At 42.5% G+C, this 22,618-nt stretch overlaps 1 protein-coding gene across 3 annotated transcripts in view; it reads right to left on the minus strand.

The window, feature by feature from the left end:
• Positions 1 to 22,618, minus strand: part of LOC126235753 (serpin B8-like) — a 125,017-nt gene that overhangs the window by 13,525 nt on the left and 88,874 nt on the right. Inside the window, exon 8 of one of the 3 annotated variants that reach the window (XM_049944548.1) lies at positions 5,042 to 5,462. The exons of the other annotated variants lie outside the window; for them this stretch is intronic. Coding sequence (XP_049800505.1) covers positions 5,314 to 5,462 — 149 coding nt within the window. The 3' untranslated portion in view covers positions 5,042 to 5,313. Of the gene's footprint in view, positions 1 to 5,041; positions 5,463 to 22,618 lie in introns of those variants that run through there. 3 annotated transcript variants of the gene reach the window in all.

Consider the following 22,618-nt stretch of genomic DNA (forward strand, 5'->3'; position numbering starts at 1 on the left):
CGCGTGTCGCCACTGTCAGTAATTGCAGACCGAGCGCCACCACACGGCAGGTCTAGAGAGACGTCCTGGCACTCGCCCCAGTTGTACAGTCGACGTTCATAGCAATGGTTCACTGACAAATACGCTCTCATTTGCCGAGACGATAGTTAGCATAGCCTTCAGCTACAATTGCTACGACCTAGCAAGGCGCCGTATTCAATTGATATTGAGATTCTATTAATGTATCATCAAGAGCGATGTTCTACAAAGGTGGATTAAAGTTAAGTATTCCAGAAGCTACGTACTTTTCTTTATAGCATTCATTACGTATCCTGTTTCAGACCTTGCGCCAGCCTGCGTGAGTTTAAGCGCGTGCCTTTCGGCTTCCTCTCATTGTGTCTAGGCTGTCTTGTCTAGACACAACATAGGACTCGCGACGAAGGACGCGGTGATAGTTTTACATTTGGTAAGTACAGTACTTACGCAACCTTTGTGAAGGTCGCCATGCTGGTTGTCTGACATCGATTTGGATCCAGCGCCTGCGCAGTTATGCGACGCAAAAACTTCCTTAAATTTAAAGAGTGTAGTGCATCGGGCAAGTGAGGTGATGTTTATTCATATTTAAATTTGTCAGTCGAGTTTGCCTACCTTTTTTTTCTTCTGACGTACATGTTTTGGTTATGTAAATTTCTTGCTTTAAATTTCACCGAGTACCTGAGATGCTGTGTTTGTTTTAATTTTTAAATTTGTCGGTCGGTTTGGCAATTAACTGGACTAGCTCCTTCCCTGGTTATGTAACAGTTTTTTGGCAAATTAAAAGCCTTTTCTTTAAATCAGCTTTGTCAATCTCTGATGTTATTAAGGGGCAAGTTACTGTAAGCACTGTATAGTTCCTGTGTTTACAGCAGCTACCATAATTATGTGCGGAAACTGTGTTGATGTAACGGTGAACTAACAGCCATAGACGCGGCATGTTGAGTGGTACGGCTGACCACCTAATCTAAAGATAATCCGCCATGTAACCATCTTTTAGAAATGGGGAGCTTGATGTTCTCTTACTGCAAAAGGATTTGCCCTATTTGTAATTGTATTGCTTACCTATCAAGTGATTTAATTTCTTGATGACTGTGAAAATTTGTTTTCCTAAAATTTATTGTAAAGTTTAGCCAATGAAATTTTAAAAAGCTTTGAAAGTTTTAAAGTTGATGTTTTAATCTCATGTAGAACTACTGAATTTTATTGACATTTGGTTTTATTGCAGAGTCTTGACTAGATATAAATTTAAATTGTCATGGTTTTGCAAACAAAGGAAAGCTTTACCTAGAGTCCAATATATGTCAGTAATTTTGATTTGAAATTGCCATCTTTCGGGTATTTAGTAAAATAAATAAGTTCTTCTTTTAGATAGTGCTTAACATTTCTTGTCCCAGCACCTCTCCTACACGACAGGGTTGGAACTGCCCATTTGGTTCAAAAATTAATTAGTATTTATCTGATTAAAGCTTTGTAGAATATAAATTATAATATTTTCTACAGTATGAGACAATTAGAAATTGAAGGTATCATGACAATGAGGACAACGTGAATTTAATTGCTCGCTATATGCACAACTTCACGTTTGATTTGTTCTCTGATGGTGGAGACACCGTTCAGGAGGATAACTGTCATTGTCACAAGGCCAGAATCGTGCCACAATGGTTAGAGGAACACGGTAGTGAACTCATGCTGATATCTTGGCTGTCAATTGGTCGATCTGAAGACATCTGTGGCTGTCAGGCGTCAGATACGCGCCCACAATCCACCAGCCGGTAATTTATGGAAAATGTATGGCCAGTGTGAAGGCAGCTCGTCCCATAAGCTACCGGAAAAACTATCATGGACTTGTCGAATCAATGCCCCGAATAATCGCTTCTGTTGTGCATTCCAAAAGTCGACCAATACGCTATTAAACAGATGGCCACAATGTTTTGATTCATCAGTCCGTGAAATAATTTAAATGCATTGAAATTAAATGAAAAGATGTGCTGGGATCAATTCAGCAAAGGAGCAATAACATGAAATGGTATCGGTTCAAACAGTTGATGACCAAGAGCTCAGATGGAAAACTAGTCCCAATCAAAGAAAGGGAAAGCAGAAAGGTGGAAGGAGTATATAGGGGGGCTATATAAGGGAGATGTACATGCGGGCAATGTTATGGAAATGGAAGAGGACGTAGAGGAGGATGTGAAGAGAGATATGATACTGCGCGAATAATTTGATAAAGCACTGAAAGAATTAATTCGAAACAATGTCCTGGGAGCGGGCAACATACCGTGAGAGCTACAGATAGCTTTGGGAGAGTCAGCCATGACAAAACTCTTCCATCTGGTGAGAAATATGTATGAGACAGGTGAACTACCCTCAGACTTCAAGAAGAATATAATAATTCTGTTGTGTACATAGTTCCGCGTAGTCAGCGCGTACACAACTTTCCCACTAGAGTGCGCCCCGCTAAGCACAACAGAGCAGGCGCAGCGCTCGTCCGTCTCCGCACTACGAGATGGCGCTGCCATAGAGACGGACCAAATTCTGCTTCCGCCGATCTGTGTATTAATATGTAACGCAGCCAATGAGATTGCTGCTAACGTAGAACCTTTTCTCCTCACGGATCACACTCGCGCAGTGATACATGAACACGCTATTATAACGAGTGTACAGACCTCCGATTAGTCAGTCTGCATTAGTCTGCACCAGTCTATAGTCAAGTTTCAGTCTGCGCCTAATAAGATTATCATATTCCTGTACATAACCATGAACATAAATGTATAGACACTTTGTCAAGTACCAGAGATATGTGAGAATAAGATTAACATACCAAGACCAAAGGAACTTCAGATTGTCAATTGTAAATAGCATCCAGAACCAAGTTAAGTAGTTTTTAGGCTTGTTATTATTTTAATAAATGTGTGTGAAAATTAATCAAGTTCTGTTTAAAGTTGGTCACCGTCAATCTGCTACTCTAAGCGTGCAAGTGGCATTTCTATCGTCTGACCTAACGGCAGAAGATAAACACGCCACGATAAGACCACGAGTCATATTGCTGACACTCGCCTGCTTCGTTAGAGCGACAAGTCAAATAATCCGATGGTGTGTGTACTGAAGGTCTTACAGTACGCTCACCACAAATTCCAATCCCAAAGAAAGGAGGTGCAGACAGGTGTGAAAATTACCGAACTATCAGTTTAATAAGTCACGGCTGCAAAATACTAACACGAATCCTTTACAGAAGAATGGAAGAAGTACTCGAAGCCGACCTTGGCGAAGATCAGTTTGGATTCCGGAAAAAAGTAGGAACACGCGAGGCAATACTGACCCTACGACTTCTCGTAGAAGATAGGTTACGGAAAGGCAAACCTACGTTTCTAGCATTTGTACACTTAGAGAAAACTTTTGACAGTGTTGACTAGAATACTCTCTTTCAAATTCTAAAGGTGGCAAGGGTATAATAGAGGGAACGAAAGGCTGTTTACAATTTGTACAGACGCCAGATGGCAGTTATAAGAGTCGAGGGACATGAAAGGGAAGCAGTGGTTGAGACGCGAGTGAGACAGGGTTGTAGCCCATCCCCGATTTTATTCAATCTAGCTGTAAAGGGAACAAAAGAAAACTTTGGAGTAGGAATTGAAATCCAGGGAGAAGAAATAAACACTTTGAGGTTTGCCGAGGACTTGGAAGAGCAGTTGAACGGAATGGACAGTGTCTTCAAAGGAGGAGATAAAATGACCATCAACAAAAGCCAAATGAGGATAATGGAATTTAGTCGAGTTAAATCAGGTGATGCTGAGGGGATTAGATTAGGAAATAAGACACTTGTAGTAGATGAGTTTTGCTATGTGGGGAGCAAAATAACTGACGATGGTCGAAGTAGAGAGGATATAAGATGTAGACTGGCAATTGCAAGAAAAGCGTTTCTGAAGAAGAGAAATTTGTTAACATCGAGTACAGATTAAGTGTAATGTAGTCTTTTCTGAAAGTATTTGTAAGGAGTGTAGCTATGTATGGCAATGAAACATAGACGATAAATAGTTTAGACAAGAAGAGAATAGAAGTTTTCGAAATGTGATGCTACAGAAGAATACTGGTGATTAAATGGGTAGATTACGTAACTAATGAGGAGATACTGAAGAGAATTGGGAAGAAGAGGAATTTGTGGCAGAACTTGACTAGAAGAAGGGATCGGTTGGTAGGACACGTTCTGAGGGACGAAGGGATCACCACTTAGTATTGGAGAGAAGCGTAGAGGGTAAAAATCCTAGAGGGAGACCAAGGGATGAATACAGTAAGCAGATTCAGAGGGATGTAGGTACAAGTCGGAATGAAGAGGCTTGCACAGGATAGAGTAGCATAAAGAGCTGCATCAAACCAAACTTTGGACTGAAGACCACAACAATAACCACAACACGAAATGGACATGCAGTAACAACTGAAAATTTGTGGCTGACTGGCTTCTTCAATTTCCAAATATCTAATAATTTTACCTGACATGTTGCATGTCGTAACCTCATTAATTTCACTACCTCACCCCATTAATTTAATTTCAGTTCATTTTATAATATCATGTAACTGAGGGTGCACAAACAACGTTTTGGTAGTACTTAGTTAAACACAAAGAAATCCAGCTGTCGAAATTGTTCACAACACAAGCAAATACCACAAAGTGACGTGAACAGTCTGTACTACAGCTTTTAACGACAGTGTGTAACAAGGCGTGTGGTGCACGTGACGAACCACTATTGAAGATAGATGAGTCACACCCATGAGCACTCTGCTACATAGTGAAAACTTCACCCTGGCAAATACTGTGTGTGTGTGTGTGTGTGTGTATTGTCGAACTGCTCACAACTTAAGCCTGCTACTTTGTTCGTGTCTACATGAAACAGAAAAAGAATTGTATAAAGTGTATTGTTCAGGACCAGCAGACAAAATATTCAAACGCAGGTACTTACTAGACGTTTCAACATCGTTGTTTGTCTGTATAGAAAAACATCTTACAGGATTAAGATATTTTAACTTTCAAAGGATATAAGTTGAGAAAGAAAAGCGTTTTTATTGTCGCACCATACAGATTTTCCTCAATTAAAAGAGAAATAGTTAAAAAATTTTGGATATGAAATATCTTTTATTAAATCTTTAAGGTCTTCCAGATTTTACCAGAATGAATAATAGCAATTTCATCAAAACTGTAGCTACAGAAGTATTTTCGGATCACTGGAATACACGACTCACATATTTCAAACATTCAATAATTGTCCAGAAGGTTCAATACACAACTCACATTTTTCAAACATTCAATAATTACGCAGAAGATTTCACAAAACGTCCAGCGAAGAGGATCGTCCCTGTGACCTCATCCACAATGAAGAAGATGAAGGGGTGGTCAGCCTTGAAGATGACGGGCGGTGGAGGCGGAAACAGAGGGAAGCTCGCACCCTCTGTTATGAGAACTGTAACAGGAGGAGCAGAGATGATAAAACTGTCTTAGGAAGCACACTGATGTGACAAAAGTCATGTGATATCTCCTAACATCGTGTCGGACATCCATTTATTCGGCGTAGTGCAGCATCTCGACGTGGCAAGGATTCAACAAGTCGTTGGAAGTGCTCTGCAGAAATACTGAGCCATAATGCCTCTATAGCTGTCCATAAATGCGAAAGTGTTGCGAGTGCAGGATGTTGTGCACGAACTGACCTCTCCATTATGTTCCATAAACATTCGTTGGGACTGATGTCGGGCGATCTGTGTGGCCAAATCATTCGCTCGAATGGTCCACAATATTCTTCAAACCAATCACGAAAAACTGTGGCCCAGTGACATGACATCGTTGTTTGGGAATATGACCCCCATGAATGCCTGCAAATGGTCTTCAAGTAGCGGAACATGACCATTTCCAGTCAATGATCGGTTCAATTTTACCAGAGGACACAATCTATTCCATGTAAGCGCAGACCACACCACTAAGGAGCCACCACTAGCTTGCACACATTGCCTTGCCAACCTGGATGTATATTTTTGCGGGGGTCTGTGCCACACTAGAACCCTATCATCAGCTCTTACCAACTGAAATCGGGACTCACCTGACCAGATCAAGTTTTCCAGTCGTCTAGGGTCCACCGATATGATCATGAGCCCAGGAAGGGCGCTGCAAGCAATGTCGTGCTATTAGCAAAGGTACACGCGTCGGTCGTTTGCTGCCATAACGCATTAAGCCAGATTAAGGCGTTCGATACAGTTCCCCATAGTCGTTTAATGAACAAAGTAAGAGCATATGGACCAATTGTGTGATTGGATTGAAGAGTTCCTAGACAGCAGAACGCAGCATGTCATTCACAATGGAGAGAAGTCTTCCGAAGTAAGAGTGATTTCAGGTGTGCCGCAGGGGAGTGTCGTAGGACCGTTACTATTCACAATATACATAAATGACCTTGTGGATGACATCGGAAGTTCACTGAGGCTATTTGCGGATGATGCTGTGGTATATCGAGAGGTTGTAACAATGGAAAATTGTACTGAAATGCAGGAGGATCTGCAGCGAATTGACGCATGGTGCAGGGAATGGCAATTGAATTTCAATGTAGACAAGTGTAATGTGCTGCGAACACATACAAAGAAAGATCCCTTATCATTTAGCTACAAAATAGCAGGTCAGCAACTGGAAGCAGTTAATTCCATAAATTATCTAGGAGTACGCATTAGGAGTGATTTAAAATGGAATGATCATATGAAGTTGATCGTCGGTAAAGCAGATGCCAGACTGAGATTCATTGGAAGAATCCTAAGGAAATGCAATCCGAAAACAAAGGAAGTAGGTTACAGTACGCTTGTTCGCCCACTGCTTGAGTACTGCTCAGCAGTGTGGGATCCGTACCAGATAGGGTTGATAGAAGAGATAGAGAAGATCCAACGGAGAAAAAAATGGCTCTGAGCACTATGCGACTTAACTTCTGAGGTCAACAGTTGCCTAGAACTTAGAACTAATTAAACCTAACTAACCTAAGGACATCACAAACATCCATGCCCGAGGCAGGATTCGAACCTGCGACCGTAACGGTCGCTCGGCTCCAGACTGTAGCGCCTACAAGCGTACGGCCACTCCGGCCGGCTCCAACGGAGAGCAGCGCGCTTCGTTACAGGATCATTTAGTAATCGCGGACGCGTTACGCAGATGATAGATAAACTCCAGTGGAAGACTCTGCAGGAGAGACGTTCAGTAACTCGGTACAGGCTTTTGTTGAAGCTTCGAGAACATACGTCCACCGAGTGGTCAAACAGTATATTGCTCCCTCCTACGTATATCTCGTGAAGAGACCATGAGGATAAAATCAGAGAGATTAGAGCCCACACAGAGGCGTACCGACAATCCTTCTTTCCACGAACAATACGAGACTGGAATAGAGGGGAGAACCGATAGAGGTACTCAAGGTACAAACCGTCAGGTGGCTTGCGGAGTATGGATGTAGATGTAGATGTACACTCCTCGAAATTGAAATAAGAACACCGTGAATTCATTGTCCCAGGAAGGGGAAACTTTATTGACACATTCCTGGGGTCAGATACATCACATGATCACACTGACAGAACCACAGGCACATAGACACAGGCAACAGAGCACGCACAATGTCGGCACTAGTACAGTGTATATCCACCTTTCGCAGCAATGCAGGCTGCTATTCTCCCATGGAGACGATCGTAGAGATGCTGGATGTAGTCCTGTGGAACGGCTTGCCATGCCATTTCCACCTGGCGCCTCAGTTGGACCAGCGTTCGTGCTGGACGTGCAGACCGCGTGAGACGACGCTTCATCCAGTCCCAAACATGCTCAATGGGGGACAGATCCGGAGATCTTGCTGGCCAGGGTAGTTGACTTACACCTTCTAGAGTACGTTGGGTGGCACGGGATACATGCGGACGTGCATTGTCCAGTTGGAACAGCAAGTTCCGTTGCCGGTCTAGGAATGGTAGAACGATGGGTTCGATGACGGTTTGGATGTACCGTGCACTATTCAGTGTCCCCTCGACGATCACCAGTGGTGTACGGCCAGTGTAGGAGATCGCTCCCCACACCATGATGCCGGGTGTTGGCCCTGTGTGCCTCGGTCGTATGCAGTCCTGATTGTGGCGCTCACCTGCACGGCGCCAAACACGCATACGACCATCATTGGCACCAAGGCAGAAGCGATTCTCATCGCTGAAGACGACACGTCTCCATTCGTCCCTCCATTCACGCCTGTCGCGACACCACTGGAGGCGGGCTGCACGATGTTGGGGCGTGAGCGGAAGACGGCCTTACGGTGTGCGGGACCGTAGCCCAGCTTCATGGAGACGGTTGCGAATGGTCCTTGCCGATACCCCAGGAGCAACAGTGTCCCTAATTTGCTGGGAAGTGGCGGTGCGGTCCCCTACGGCACTGCGTAGGATCCTTACGGTCTTGGCGTGCATCCGTGCGTCGCTGCGGTCCGGTCCCAGGTCGACGGGCACGTGCACCTTCCGCCGACCACTGGCGACAACATCGATGTACTGTGGAGACCTCACGCCCCACGTGTTGAGCAATTCGGCGGTACGTCCACCCGGCCTCCCGCATGCCCACTATACGCCCTCGCTCAAAGTCCGTCAACTGCACATACGGTTCACGTCCACGCTGTCGCGGCATGCTACCAGTGTTAAAGACTGCGATGGAGCTCCGTATGCCACGGCAAACTGGCTGACACTGACGGCGGCGGTGCACAAATGCTGCGCAGCTAGCGCCATTCGACGGCCAACACCGCGGTTCCTGGTGTGTCCGCTGTGCCGTGCGTGTGATCATTGCTTGTACAGCCCTCTTGCAGTGTCCGGAGCAAGTATGGTGGGTCTGACACACCGGTGTCAATGTGTTCTTTTTTCCATTTCCCGGAGTGTAGATGCCGTAACAGATACGTTCGGTGTACGTCCCACATTGATGTCTGCGGTTATTTCAGTCTGTGTCGCTTGTCTGTTGGCACTGGCAACTCTATGCAAACGCCGATGTTCTCGGTCGTTATTTGAAGGTCGTCGGCCTCTGCGTTATCCGTGGTGAGAGGTAATGCCTGAAATTTGGTGTTCTCGGCACACTCTTGACACTGTGGATCTCGGTATGTTGTATTTTCTAACGATTTCCGAAATGGAACGTTCCATGCGTCTGGCTCCGACTACCATTCCACGTGCAAAGTCTGTTAACTCGCGTCGTCGGCCATAAACACGTCGGAAACCTTTTCACATGAGTCACCTGAGTAGAAATGGCAGCTGCTCCAACGCACTGCCCTTTTATACCTTGTGTACGAGCGCGATACTAGTGCCACCTGTATGTGTATGCATATCGCCATGGTTCAAATGGCTCTGAGCACTATGGGACTCAACTTCTGAGGTCATTAGTCCCCTAGAACTTAGAACTAGTTAAACCTAACTAACCTAAGGACAGCACAAACATCCATGCCCGAGGCAGGATTCGAACCTGCGACCGTAGCGGCCTCGCGGTTCCAGACTGCAGCGCCTAGAACCGCACGGCCACTTCGGCAGGCCAAATCGCCATCCCATGGCTTTCGTCACCTCAGTGTAATTGTACTATCAAACTTTTGTTAGTCCAACTTGACTGTAAAATCTCACACGTTAATGCTACGACCAGTCCAAGCCATTATACAAGCAACCTTCACGAACTAACTCATATCATCATTGTGCCAAATGTATCACATAGATTTCTACCTTCACAGCACTTCTGTCGCAGTAGATGTTGAACTAACCCACCTGGGTTAATTAATTTAACAGAAGGACACCCTCACGTTTTATAACTATGAAAACTATAATTTTAAATATAAACTTGTATGCGCAACAGCGTGCTGCTTTGTTTTCATCGTCATAGTCAGCTTTGAGAGGAAAGAGGGTTGTTGTATTTATTGCTTATCAATTTATGATTAGAATACCACTATGGAATCTGAATCCTCTCATTCACAGATTAAAACTATGACAAATACTGTCATTGAAACTACTATCCTCACAGGTCCAGCAGCTGGACAGAACTCTCCTGTACCCCTCATTTTAATGATCACAGCGATTTTCTGCTCATCTTAAGTGACTTCATTTCCTAACCGATCTTCCGTTTGCAGTAACAGTAAAGGTTGAGGAGGAGATCGAGAGAGTTTGGGAGGGGGGAAAGGAGGAAAAGTACAAAGAGAGGGAAGAAGAAGAGGAGATGGACAAAGAGAGCGGGAGGAAGAGATTGACAGAGAGAGAGAGGGGGGGGGGGGAAGGAGATTAGGACGTATGTGTAATTCCCACACGTATTTAAGAACTGCGAAGCGTTGCAGGATTCGTTAGTCTAATATATGTTCGTGGTCTTTGTCAGCATGCTGTGTCAGGTAATGTTTGCTAGGTTACATAACAACTACTACAACTAAGTTAGTTAGTAAACAATTTTGTGTAGGTTTGGAATAATATCCTGCCTCGATTTAATCTAATTAACTTATACATAGATTTTACGTAGCTGTAGAAAGAAATAAGAGGCCCCAATAACCTAATTATTAATCTTCTAAACACATATTTCTGCAGTAAGACTTAAATATCACCAAGTTGTCATGTTTCGACTTATCAGTGTATTTTCACGGCGTATTGACTCATCCATTATATTTCAGGCGTGCAGCTGCGTAAACTCCATTTCTTCGACAGATATTTCGGTCAAATACTATAGTTCTACAGGTACAGGACTCGCATTTGCTACCTTAAAAACGAAAGTCGTGTTATTGCTCTTGGAGTCACAGAAAAGAGAATAGCCAGAGATGAAGCATGGTGGCAAGAATTTGTATGAACTAAATACGTAGTTAGAAGCTCGATTTATTCCGGGATATACGAAGTGTATTACTAGGACCTGTTCTGCAGCGATGTCTTTGCCAATTGAGCAAACAAAGCGGCTGATTGCATGATTTTTCCAGTGTGAAACTGCTATCTTTGTTAATTAAATCCTTCGCCAAACTAACTTACACCGTTTACTCACCACCGAGTCCCAGAATAAGAAATCAGACAGTAGAATTTCGGCGTTGTCATTCGGCTTAGAGTGGTCATTGTCGATTCACTGCTATGCCATAGCCGAGTAATGGGCTGTAAGAGTGGGGTATACTTTTGGTGCTCCGTGCATCCCTCCTGGAGTGTATGCGTCGTCTGATCAGTCTATAAAAGGCCACATTAGCAGAGTAGCTTGTAAACACCAGCCTTGCAGAGCATCACATTGTCCTTGACATTGCCCAAAAGTAGCGCTGTCTTCTTTGGAGGGCGAAGAATCATTGTAACTTTATATGAAATATCTGAATTAATTTGACTATAAACTACTCATATATGATAGTGCAATTATGGATTTAAATTTTTCTAGTTCGTCTTCTCATTCGTTAAGTTCACCTTCGGTGTTCAGGCTCAGTATTGATTATAGAATGAAGGCTTTCACGGCCGGATGACATAGCTTCTGGTAAATATTTCGGTATGTGAGGTCGTGGTCCACGAAACTCTTCTGTGCCTGACGTTTCGTCCAAGACTGCGCTAGACATCCTCAGCGACTGACCGTTCGGACGTCCGAGAGCGACATATATACTGTAGGAGAGGGGGGGGGGTCGAAGTAACACGTGATGGGCATAGATAATCCCTGTCAAAGCTAAAACTTAACTATCGATTGTTGTCTTGTCAAAGACAACAATCAACCAGATCTGACAGACAGAGAGAATAAAACTGAAAATCAGACTTACACAAGCGTCCTTCAGGAAGTAACTCTTGCCATCAGTGTGGCAACATCTCTTGCCTAGTGTCCCTCGTTCGCAGCAGTTCCTTCGCTGCATCTCTTGGGCTACTGCACCTGGATTATTAATGTAGCAGAAGGAAGTTCCCGTATTTTGAGCTGTGTGCCGTAAGCTGGCAAATCTCTTCTTGTGTCGGGGGACTGGCACACCTTGGAGGTGGGTGGTCTGGCCCGGTCACGAGCGCCATAGGGATGTGGTGGCGGGAAGAGAGATGGACTGGGAGGGGGTCAATTGGAACGAGTCCTCAGGAACACACATGCGCCCAGCAGCAGCGATTACTACGCATGATGTACGTCTGTTAAAAGGTTACCGAAAGGAGATGGCTGACAGACGGTACGCCCTGTGAATTTGAAGCATATTACCGGGTTGAAATCCGATGGTGTTTTGCACAATGATATACTGATACTAATGGCTTAAGGATCCGAAACAGCACAACTGTGGTGTGCGGCTGGACACACAGGGGAACCAGTGAGTGTGATGTTGTTGGTGAACATATTGCTGTTTATCGTACCTCGCTTTGCCTTGTTGGACGATCTGTGTATTCTAAACGATTCATAGCCACCACACATAATTTGTGTCCAGCGCCACGTTTTTATTAACGAAGTGCGTCAGTATTTGTTGTAGGTGCTTTTAGACAGCGGCGTTAATCATTGTTCGTTCTTGCATTACGCTAGTTCGTTGGGTCGCGTGCTTTAGTTGTGACCCTTAGGGCCCTGTTGCCAGCCTGTTATGTGTGCGCAAGTAAGTACCTGGATGTAGATAAGCTCGCACCAAGCCTGTTATCATTTGTAGTAAACCTTACGGAGTTCAGCTGAGCTTTTATTGGTTCTTTTGTCAAACTGTTTGTTATTGTGCTGTAAGTGGCTACTGAGATCTGTCCCCAGAAGCTGAAATCTGGTTCTGGAAATTCTCCTAAAACTTTTGCTGTTTGATGAATGTTGTAACTGGTAGTATAGTTCAGGTTATAATTTATAGGTATCTGGCATAGAAGTCGGCCAATTTTTAAATTCATGCTTTGGGTGTTAAAGGGAAAAGTGTTGGCATTATGAGCAAAGGAGTAGTTACTGAACGCTTATGTGGTAAAGTTTTAATACAGTTTCCGTTCCAGGTGAACCTGTTGTGATATCATTTCTATTACTTGTGTCGGCCCGATTGCGGTGGCGTTCATGGACCGATACTTTGTATACAACTGAGGCGTCCACCTACGTTGGTTGTGCTGTGTCGCCCAGCTGACTTGAGGAGATTACTATCAGATTAATTCATGTTACATACTGTGTATATGCCAACTAGCTCTGCTGATGACGAAGAAATTGATGAAATGTATGATGAGATAAAACAAATTATTCAGATAATGAAAGGAGACGAAAATTTAGTAGTCATGGGTGACTGGAATTCGATAGTAGGAAAAGGGAGAGAAGGAAACGTAGTAGGTGAATATGGATTGGGGGTAAGAAATGAAAGAGGAAGCCACCTGGTAGAATTTTGCACAGAGCATAACTTAATCATAGCTAACACTTGCTTCAAGAATCATAAAAGAAGGTTGTACACATGGAAGAATCCTGGAAATACTAGAAGGTATCAGATAGATTATATAATGGTAAGACAGAGATTTAGGAACCAGGTATTAAATTGTAAGACATTTCCAGGGGCAGATGTGGACGCTGACCACAATCTATTGGCTATGAAATGTAGATTAAAACAGAAGAAATTGCAAAAAGGTGGGAATTTAAGGAGATGGGACCTGGATAAACTGACTAAACCAGAGGTTATAGAGTGTTTCAGGGAGAGCATAAGGGAAAAATTGACAGGAATGGGGGAAAGAAATACAGTAGAAGAGGAATGGGTAGCTTTGAGGGATGAAGTAGTGAAGGCAGCAGAGGATCAAGTAGGTAAAAAGACGAGAGCTAGTAGAGATCCTTAGGTAACAGAAGAAATATTGAATTTAACTGATAAAAGGAGAAAATATAAAAATGCAGTAAATGAAGCAGGCAAAAAGCAATACAAACGTCTCAAAAATGAGATCGACAAGAAGTGCAAAATGGCTAAGCAGGGATGGCTAGAGGACAAATGTAAGGATGTAGAGGCTTATCTCACTAGGGGCAAGATAGATACAGCCTACATGAAAATTAAAGAGACCTTTGGAGAAAAGAGAACCACTTGTATGAATATCAAAAGCTCAGATGGAAACCCAGTTCTAAGCAAAGAAGGGAAAGCAGAAAGGTGGAAGGAGTATATACAGGGGCTATATAAGGGCGATGTACTTGAGGACAATATTATGGAAATGGAAGAGGATGTAGATGACGATGAAATGGGAGCTATGATACTGCGTGATGAGTTTGACAGAGCACTGAAATATCTAACTCGGAACAAGGCCCCGGGAGTAGACAACATTCCATTGGAACTACTGTCGGCCTTCGGAGAGCCAGTCCTGACAAAACTCTACCATCTGCTTTCTTTACAGACGAAGGGAAAAACTGGTAGAAGCCGACTTCGAGGAAGATCAGTTTGGTTTCCGTAGAAATACTGGAACACGTGAGGCAATACTGACCATACGACTTATCTTAGAAAATAGATTAAGGAAAGGCAAACCTACGTTTCTAGCATTTGTAGACTTAGAGAAAGCTTTTGACAATGTTGACTGGAATACTCTCTTTCAAATTCTGAAGGTGGCAGGGGTAAAATACAGGTAGCGAAAGGCTATTTACAATTTGTACAGAAACCAGATGGCAGTTATAAGCGTCGAGGGACATGAAAGGCAAGTAGTGGTTTGGAAGGGAGTGAGACAGGGTTGTAGCCTCTCCCCGATGTTATTCAATCTGTATATTGAGCAAGCAGTGAAGGAAACATAAAAACTCTGAGGTTCGCCGATGACATTGTAATTCTGTCAGAGACAGCAAAGGACCTGGAAGAGCAGTTGAACGGAATGGACAGTGTCTTGAAAGGAGGATATAAGATGAACATCAACAAAAGCAAAACGAGGATAATGGAATGTAGCCGAAATAGGTCTGGTGATGCTGAGGGAATTAGGTTAGGAAATGAAACACTTAAAGTAGTAAAGGAGTTTTGCTATTTGGGGAGTAAAATAACTGATGATGGTCGAAGTAGAGGGGATATAAAATGTAGACTGGCAATGGCAAGGAAAGCGTTTCTGAAGAAGAGAAATTTGTTAACATTGAGTATAGGTTTAAGTGTCAGGAAGCCTTTTCTGGAAGTATTTGTATGGAGTGGGTGGAGGTTATACTTAACAGCCGAACTAAGTTAGTAATTGGCTCCTTCTACCGACCCCCAGTCTCCGATGATATAGTTGCTGAACAGTTCAGAGAAAATTTGAGTCTCGTAACAAATAAATACCACACTCATACAGTTATAGTTGGTGGGGACTTCAACCTTCCCTCGATATGTTGGCAAAAATACTTGTTCAAAACCGGTGGTAGGCAGAAAACATCTTCCGAGATTGTCCTAAATGCTTTCTCCGAAAATTATTTCGAACAGTTAGTCCACGAACCCACGCGAATTGTAAATGGTTGCGAAAACACACTTGACCTCTTAGCCACAAACAATCCAGAGCTAATAGAGAGCATCATGACTGATACAGGGATTAGTGATCACAAGGTCGTTGTAGCTAGGCTCAATACCGTTTCTTCCAAATCCACCAGAAACAAACGCAAAATAATTTTATTTAAAAAAGCGGATAAGTGTCACTAGAAGCCTTCCTAAGAGACATTCTCCATTCCTTCTGAACTGACTATGCAAATGTAGACGAGATGTGGCTCAAATTTAAAGATATAGTAGCAACAGTAATTGAGAGATTTGTACCTCATAAATTGGTAAGAGATGGAACTGATCCCCCATGGTACACAAAACAGGTCCGAACGCTGTTGCAGAGGCAACGGAAAAAGCATGCGAAGTTCAGAAGAAAGCGAAATCCCGAAGATATGCTAAAATTTACAGACGCGCGAAATTTGGCACGGAATTCAATGCGAGATGTCTTTAATAGGTTCCACAACGAAACATTGTCTCGAAATCTGGTAGAAAATCCGAAGAAATTCTGGTCGTGTGTAAAGTACACAAGCGGCAAGACGCAGTCAGTACCGCTAAAGCGGAGTTATTGAACGCAGTTTTCCGAAATTCCTTCACCAGGGAAGACGACTGGAATATTCCAGAATTTGAAACACGAACAGCTGCTAGCATGAGTTTCTTAGAAGTAGATACCTTGGGGGTTGCGAAGCAACTCAAATCGCTTGATACGGGCAAGTCTTCAGGTCCAGATTGTATACCGATTAGGTTCCTTTCAGATTACGCTGATACAATAGCTCCCTACTTAGCAATCATATACAACCGCTCGCTCACCGATAGAACTGTACCTACACATTGGAAAATTGCGCAGGTCGCACCAGTGTTTAAGAAGGGTAGTTGGAGTAAACCATCGAACTACAGACCTATATCATTGACGTCGGTTTGCAGTAGGGTTTTGGAGCATATACTGTGTTCAAACGTTATGAATCACCTCGAAGGGAACGATCTATTGATACGTAATCAGCATGGTTTCAGAAAACATCGTTCTTGTGCAACGCAGCTAGCTCTTTATCGCACGAAGTAATGGCCGCTATCGACAGGGGATCTCAAGTTGATTCCGTATTTCTAGATTTCCGGAAAGCTTTTGACACCGTTCCTTACAAGCGACTTCTAATCAAGCTGCGGGCCTATGGGGTATCGTCTCAGTTGTGCGACTGGATTCGTGATTTCCTGTCAGGAAGGTCGCAGTTCGTAGTAACAGACGGCAAATCATCGAGTAAAACTGAAGTGATATCAGGTGTTCCCCAGGGAAGCGTCCTGGGACCTCTGCTGTTCCTGATCTATATAAAGGACCTGAGTGACAATCTGAACAGTTCTCTTAGGTTGTTCGCAGATGATGCTGTAATTTACCGTCTAGTAAGGTCATCCGAAGACCAGTATCAGTTGCAAAGCGATTTAGAAAAGATTGCTGTATGGTGTGGCAGGTGGTAATTGACGCTAAATAACGAAAAGTGTGAGGTGATCCACATGAGTTCCAAAAGAAATCCGTTGGAATTCGATTACTCGATAAATAGTACAATTCTCAAGGCTGTCAATTCAACTAAGTACCTGGGTGTTAAACTTACGAACAACTTCAGTTGCAAAGACCACATAGATAATATTGTGGGGAAGGCGAGCCAAAGGTTGCGTTTCATTGGCAGGACACTTAGAAGATGCAACAAGTCCACTAAAGAGACAGCTTACACTACACTCGTTCGTCCTCTGTTAGAATATTGCTGTGCGGTGTGGGATCCTTACCAGGTGGGATTGACGGAGGACACCGAAAGGGTGCAAAAAAGGGCAGCTCGTTTAGTATCATCACGTAATAGGGGAGAGAGTGTGGCAGATATGATACGCGAGTTGGGATGGAAGTCATTAAAGCAAAGACTTTTTCGTCGCGGCGAGATCTATTTACGAAATTTCAGTCACCAACTTTCTCTTCCGAATGCGAAAATATTTTGTTGTGCCCAACCTACATAGGTAGGAATGATCATCAAAATAAAATAAGAGAAATCAGAGCTCGAACAGAAAGGTTTAGGTGTTCGTTTTTCCCGCGTGCTGTTCGGGAGTGGAATGGTAGAGAGATAGTATGATTGTGGTTCGATGAACCCTCTGCCAAGCACTTGAATGTGAATTGCAGAGTAATCATGTAGATGTAGATGTACAGTGTAGCCGTGTATGGAAGTGAAACGTGGATGATAAATAGTTCAGACAAGAAGAGAATAGAAGCTTTCGAAATGAGGTGCTACAGCAGGATGCTGAAGATTAGATGGGTAGATCACATAACTAATGAGGAGGCATTGAATAGAATAGGGGAGAAGGGGAGTTTGCGGCACAACTTGACTAGGAGAAGGGATCGGTTGGGAATACATGTTCTGAGGCATCAAGGGATCACCAGTTTGGTATTGGAGGGCGGCGTGGAGTGTAAAAGTCGTAGTGGGAGACCAAGAGATGAATACACTTAGTAGATTCAGAAGGATGTAGGTTGCAGCAGGTACTGGGAGATGAAGGAGCTTGCACAGGATAGGGTAGCATGGAGAGTTGGATCAAGGCAGTCTCAGAACTGAAAACTACAACAACAACAACTGTGTATATAGACACTAACTGCGCTGGTAAAGATATGACTAAATGTTCAAAGAAATGCTTAAATTTCACATTGTTTTGAAATTTTATTTAATTTTTTGTTTACTTAATAAATGCTTTAAAAGTTTGCGCTGCACTTATTGGACCCAGTTTCTTCTCCGTTTCTGCATGTGTAACAGTTGTGGCAACTATTTGTAATTAGTCACTACAAATGAATATTTGGTTAAATAGTGAGTTACATGTTTCATAGATGATCGAAGTGATGTGGAACGAGTCAATTTACAGGACACGATTAGTGTTACCATTAATGAACGCAACATCATTTTATTCCTACTCAATCAACTTCAAAGACAGTGAAACTGACGGTTTCTTCGAAGTTTCCACTATCGACATTTGAGATGCAAATTATATAGTGTGATATGTAGACTGAATTAAATTGATCTGAAAATAGTGTATTCCTTTATTTTCATTAAAGGTTATACGATAGTGATTGCGGATACATGAAGTACTTGTAGGTGTTTTATTTCTTGAGAATTGCGTTTGGCAGGGCTGGGAGTCTCACACACAGACAACAGATCAAGGCATCACGACGAGCACCATTAACTTAGCGCAGGTTGCAGAAGTGACGCCGATGCCAGGTAGGACAGCGTTCGGCTAAGGCTGTACAGCATCACTGTGTACTGGACAGGGTGAGCTGACTCCCGTCGCGAGCCGACACAATACTGACAGCAGTTATCGCAGTCGTTGAAATTCTGCATGTGATGACAGCCGCTCCCATGTTCCTAAAGTGTTTTTCTGCGGTGCGGACGTTGTGAAGTACAGTAAAGGTCCCGGAAGGCGGGCAACAATAAGCCTTGGGCGGAGACTGCAGAGAAGACGGCGCCAGTCTGCCGATAGAAGAGCAACATACCGGTGGACGCTACGCAGGCTCCGTGAAAGCTACAGGTATTTATGGCTCCAGGCTCTCGGCAGAACAAGGCAGGCAAGGTGTGAAGATTCTATAAGTGTGAGACTTCCACTTTTTCTGCCCAAAAATACTTGTAGCTAGCACCTCATGCATATAAAGCAGATACGAATCTTTGGTGAATCGTGGGAAACATGCTAAGGCGTTCCTTTGAAGCACAGCTGAAACACGTTCCTTTCTTTAGCTGTAGGTCTCTGTGCGCGAAAATGAGGAAATTTCATTGGTCTGCCTAGTTTGACGTAGCAGTTTCGGAAAAATATTGAGAAGCAGGAGAATGCTCCACGAGAATTGAGTCTTGTGATTGCATGACTGCTCGTAAGAGGCTAGAATTTACTCTCGAAGAAGGGGCGAGTGTTACGAGGGAAAACAGAAGGAACTAAAGTGGCTCTTCGACTGCAGATAGCCGGCCAATGTGGCCGAGCGGTTCTAGGCGCTACAATCTGGAACCGCGAGACCGCTACGGTCGCAGGTTCGAATCCTGCCTCGGGCATGGATGTGCGTGTTGTCCTTAGGTTAGTTAGGTTTAAGTAGTTCTAAGTTCTAGGGGACTGATGACCTTAGAAGTTAAGTCCCATAGTGCTCAGAGCTATTTTTCGACTGCAGATAGCGAAAGAACCACTGAGAATTCCGCTCGCAGAATGCGGTGTGAGAAGTGCTCGTTTCACTTTGCATATCAAACTGGAACTTGAAGTAAAGTTAACGTCAGGCAGCTTTTCGCGATTCACAGGCATCGTCCACAGTGGACGCCGACATTAGCGGACAACACACGACGCTGTTAAACCGATTGGTAATATCTGCAATTGGCTTAGGCGTGTACAGGTCGGAATATATTCACTAACGGTTAGAGTGTTAATGAATAGGAGGATGACGTCCTTCTGGCATGCATCGTTCCACGAACTCAAATTTTGGCAATCACTGTGGTCAGATCGCGGAAACAAATCAGTGTGCTAATAGTGTAGCAGCCTACCTATCGGTTCCTTGTCTTGAATCTCCCCTCGAATTAGTTATTTGTAACTATTTCATGTTCTTGTGATAATTTGTCAGTGAATGGGATATTATTAAACATGTTCGTTTATACTTCAGTGCAACTATTTCACTCGTTTTGTGTGACAATTTATAATAAACAATAGACCATACAGCAACTTTGACTTTCATAACATACGTGTCTCACCTGGTCACAAAGTTAAATTACAGTCACTATCCCATCACCCTTTTGACGTATTTAGGGACACAATTTAGCCTTAATAAAAAAACCTTGTGTAACAAATGACAGTTTACAGTCTCTGTTGGGCATATACATACCGATACAGGTTAATTACCTAAAGGTGTAGGCGGTACACTTAAAAACAAGTTTTTTTAAAATGAATATCGCGTGAGGATCAGTCCAGTGGTGTCGATATTAGACACCAGCAACACGACTAACGGAATATCCAAGTTCTGATTATGAATAGTTTATTGTTAGACATTACAAAAAGCAAAACTATATGTAAAAAATAGGCAAGTACCGCGAAGTGATCTGACCAGATGGTATTCTTTCTTTTAATGAAAGAAAGCGCATGGGTCATATGGTCTACCACAGTTGTAATTGGCGAATCACGTCAGTGAGCACTCCGTTGCTGAGTGGAAGTTACATACTGGACTCTAATTATAGTCACAGAGGACTTCATTCCCTATGCATACCTCTGAAATGGTGATAGAATTACTTACAATCTGTTTCACTTTACAGAACCCTGCAGTTCGTTATAAATGAACATTTTTGACTTGATTTTTCATGCAGAAACACGAACCACTAATATAAACAGACCAAAGTTTATAGCACTGTAAAGATATGGTACTTTATCTTGGAGATCATTCATAGCTAATTTACACTGTGGATCAGAGATACATATAGCATTTACAAAATTATTTCTATCTTTACAACATCTTATTAAAACTATTGCACTGTAAAATATATGGCAGTGACTAAAATAAAATAGATAAACTATATATATATATATATATATATATATATATATATATATATATATATATAGAGAGAGAGAGAGAGAGAGAGAGAGAGAGAGAGAGAGAGAGAGAGAGAGGAAGTGGTGCAAATATGGAATAACATTTTGCATTTTGTTTCTCATTCATAAATTTCTCCGTTTTTCAAGTTAAGAAAACAAAATATCTGTAGCACGTACTTTGGAAAATATTTTAATGCTCCCTATGTTTTCGAAAACATACTACATTAGGAACATTTCTAAATCAGGCTAAAACTAAAGTTTGACATTTTTGCCACTTTAGATTAGTCCATGCCACCCACACCCACCCAAATTAGCAGTCTATAGATCCATGTTGCACAGAGCAGACACAATGCCATTAAGCAAAGACAGGCTCCAATATGAAACTGAAGCCATCAAACAGATAGCAGCTGCAAATGGTTCTCAACGTACACTCATTGAGAAAATATCTAAGAAAGTTAAGAAAGGAATAGAGAGAAACATAAATAAGAACAACAAACAGACAGACACCAGAGCAGTATGCTTTCCCTACTTTGTTATCGCTTTACAAAAACCTGCTAATGTGTTGAGACCATATATTGTAAGAGTTGCTTTCTCCACAAACAATAAATTAGGTAATAAACTGCCACACAATACAGAAATCAATAAAGATAAATTCTCCAACTTAGGTGTATACAAGATAAAATGCAGTCAACGCCCTGTACACTACGTAGGTCAGACCAGACGGAGCTTTCAAACTAGATTCAGAGAACACATTAATGCCTTTAGATATAACACACCCAATAAATCAGTCATAGTTACACACATTCAGGACACAGGACATTCATTTGACAACATAGAGGACTATCTAATATAACTTCACAAAATGAAAAAAAGTCACAAACTCAACATTTATGAAGAGCTGGAAATTTTTATTTCTAACAGAAAACATGGACAGAATGCTCTAAATGAAAAGCACTGAGACAGTGACAATGAGCTTCTTTAAGAGTTTTGTAGGTGTACTAGATGATGCATTGTAACTCTTTCTATCTTCTACTTCCTGAGTCAGTTATTAAAGAAAAATAAATAATCCCAAAGTACTTTAGAGACACAGTATATTCATAACTAAGTCATTTATATACATATGTATGTACTTAGTTTATCTATTTCATTTTATGTTCCTGTCACACATATTGCAATACAGTACTTTAACAAGATGTTGTAAGGAAAGAAATAATTATATAATTGCTATATGTATCTCTTATCCACAGTGTGAACTAGCTATGAATGCTCTGTGGGGCGAAGTACCGTATCTTCACATCACTACAACCTTTGGTGTGTTTATATTACTGGTTTCTGTGTGATAAATCAAGTCAATGATGATTTTATTTTATAACGAACTGAAGAGTTCTGTGCACTGGAACAGACTGTAAGTAGCTCCATCACCATTTCCAATGTATGATCTTAGTGCCATATGACAACAAGTGCTTGTTATACTTTTTGTAGCAAAATAAAAGAAAAAAATACTACTAGCTGCATTCAGCTGGTATACAGGTAACAAGATATGCTGTTTTCCACCTGAAGATCAGAGATAAACTGTCAAAACGCGTCGTGGGAGAAAAAAAAAGACTCACCCAAAAACTGACCAAAAAGGACTGACCCCACTGACCCTAGATAAATTTGTTTTATTTGAACTTTTATTGTCAAAACAGTCGCAGTTTCCTCACAAAAAC

Source organism: Schistocerca nitens, chromosome 2, assembly GCF_023898315.1.
Source record: "Schistocerca nitens isolate TAMUIC-IGC-003100 chromosome 2, iqSchNite1.1, whole genome shotgun sequence".
NCBI classification, from domain to species: domain Eukaryota; kingdom Metazoa; phylum Arthropoda; class Insecta; order Orthoptera; family Acrididae; genus Schistocerca; species Schistocerca nitens.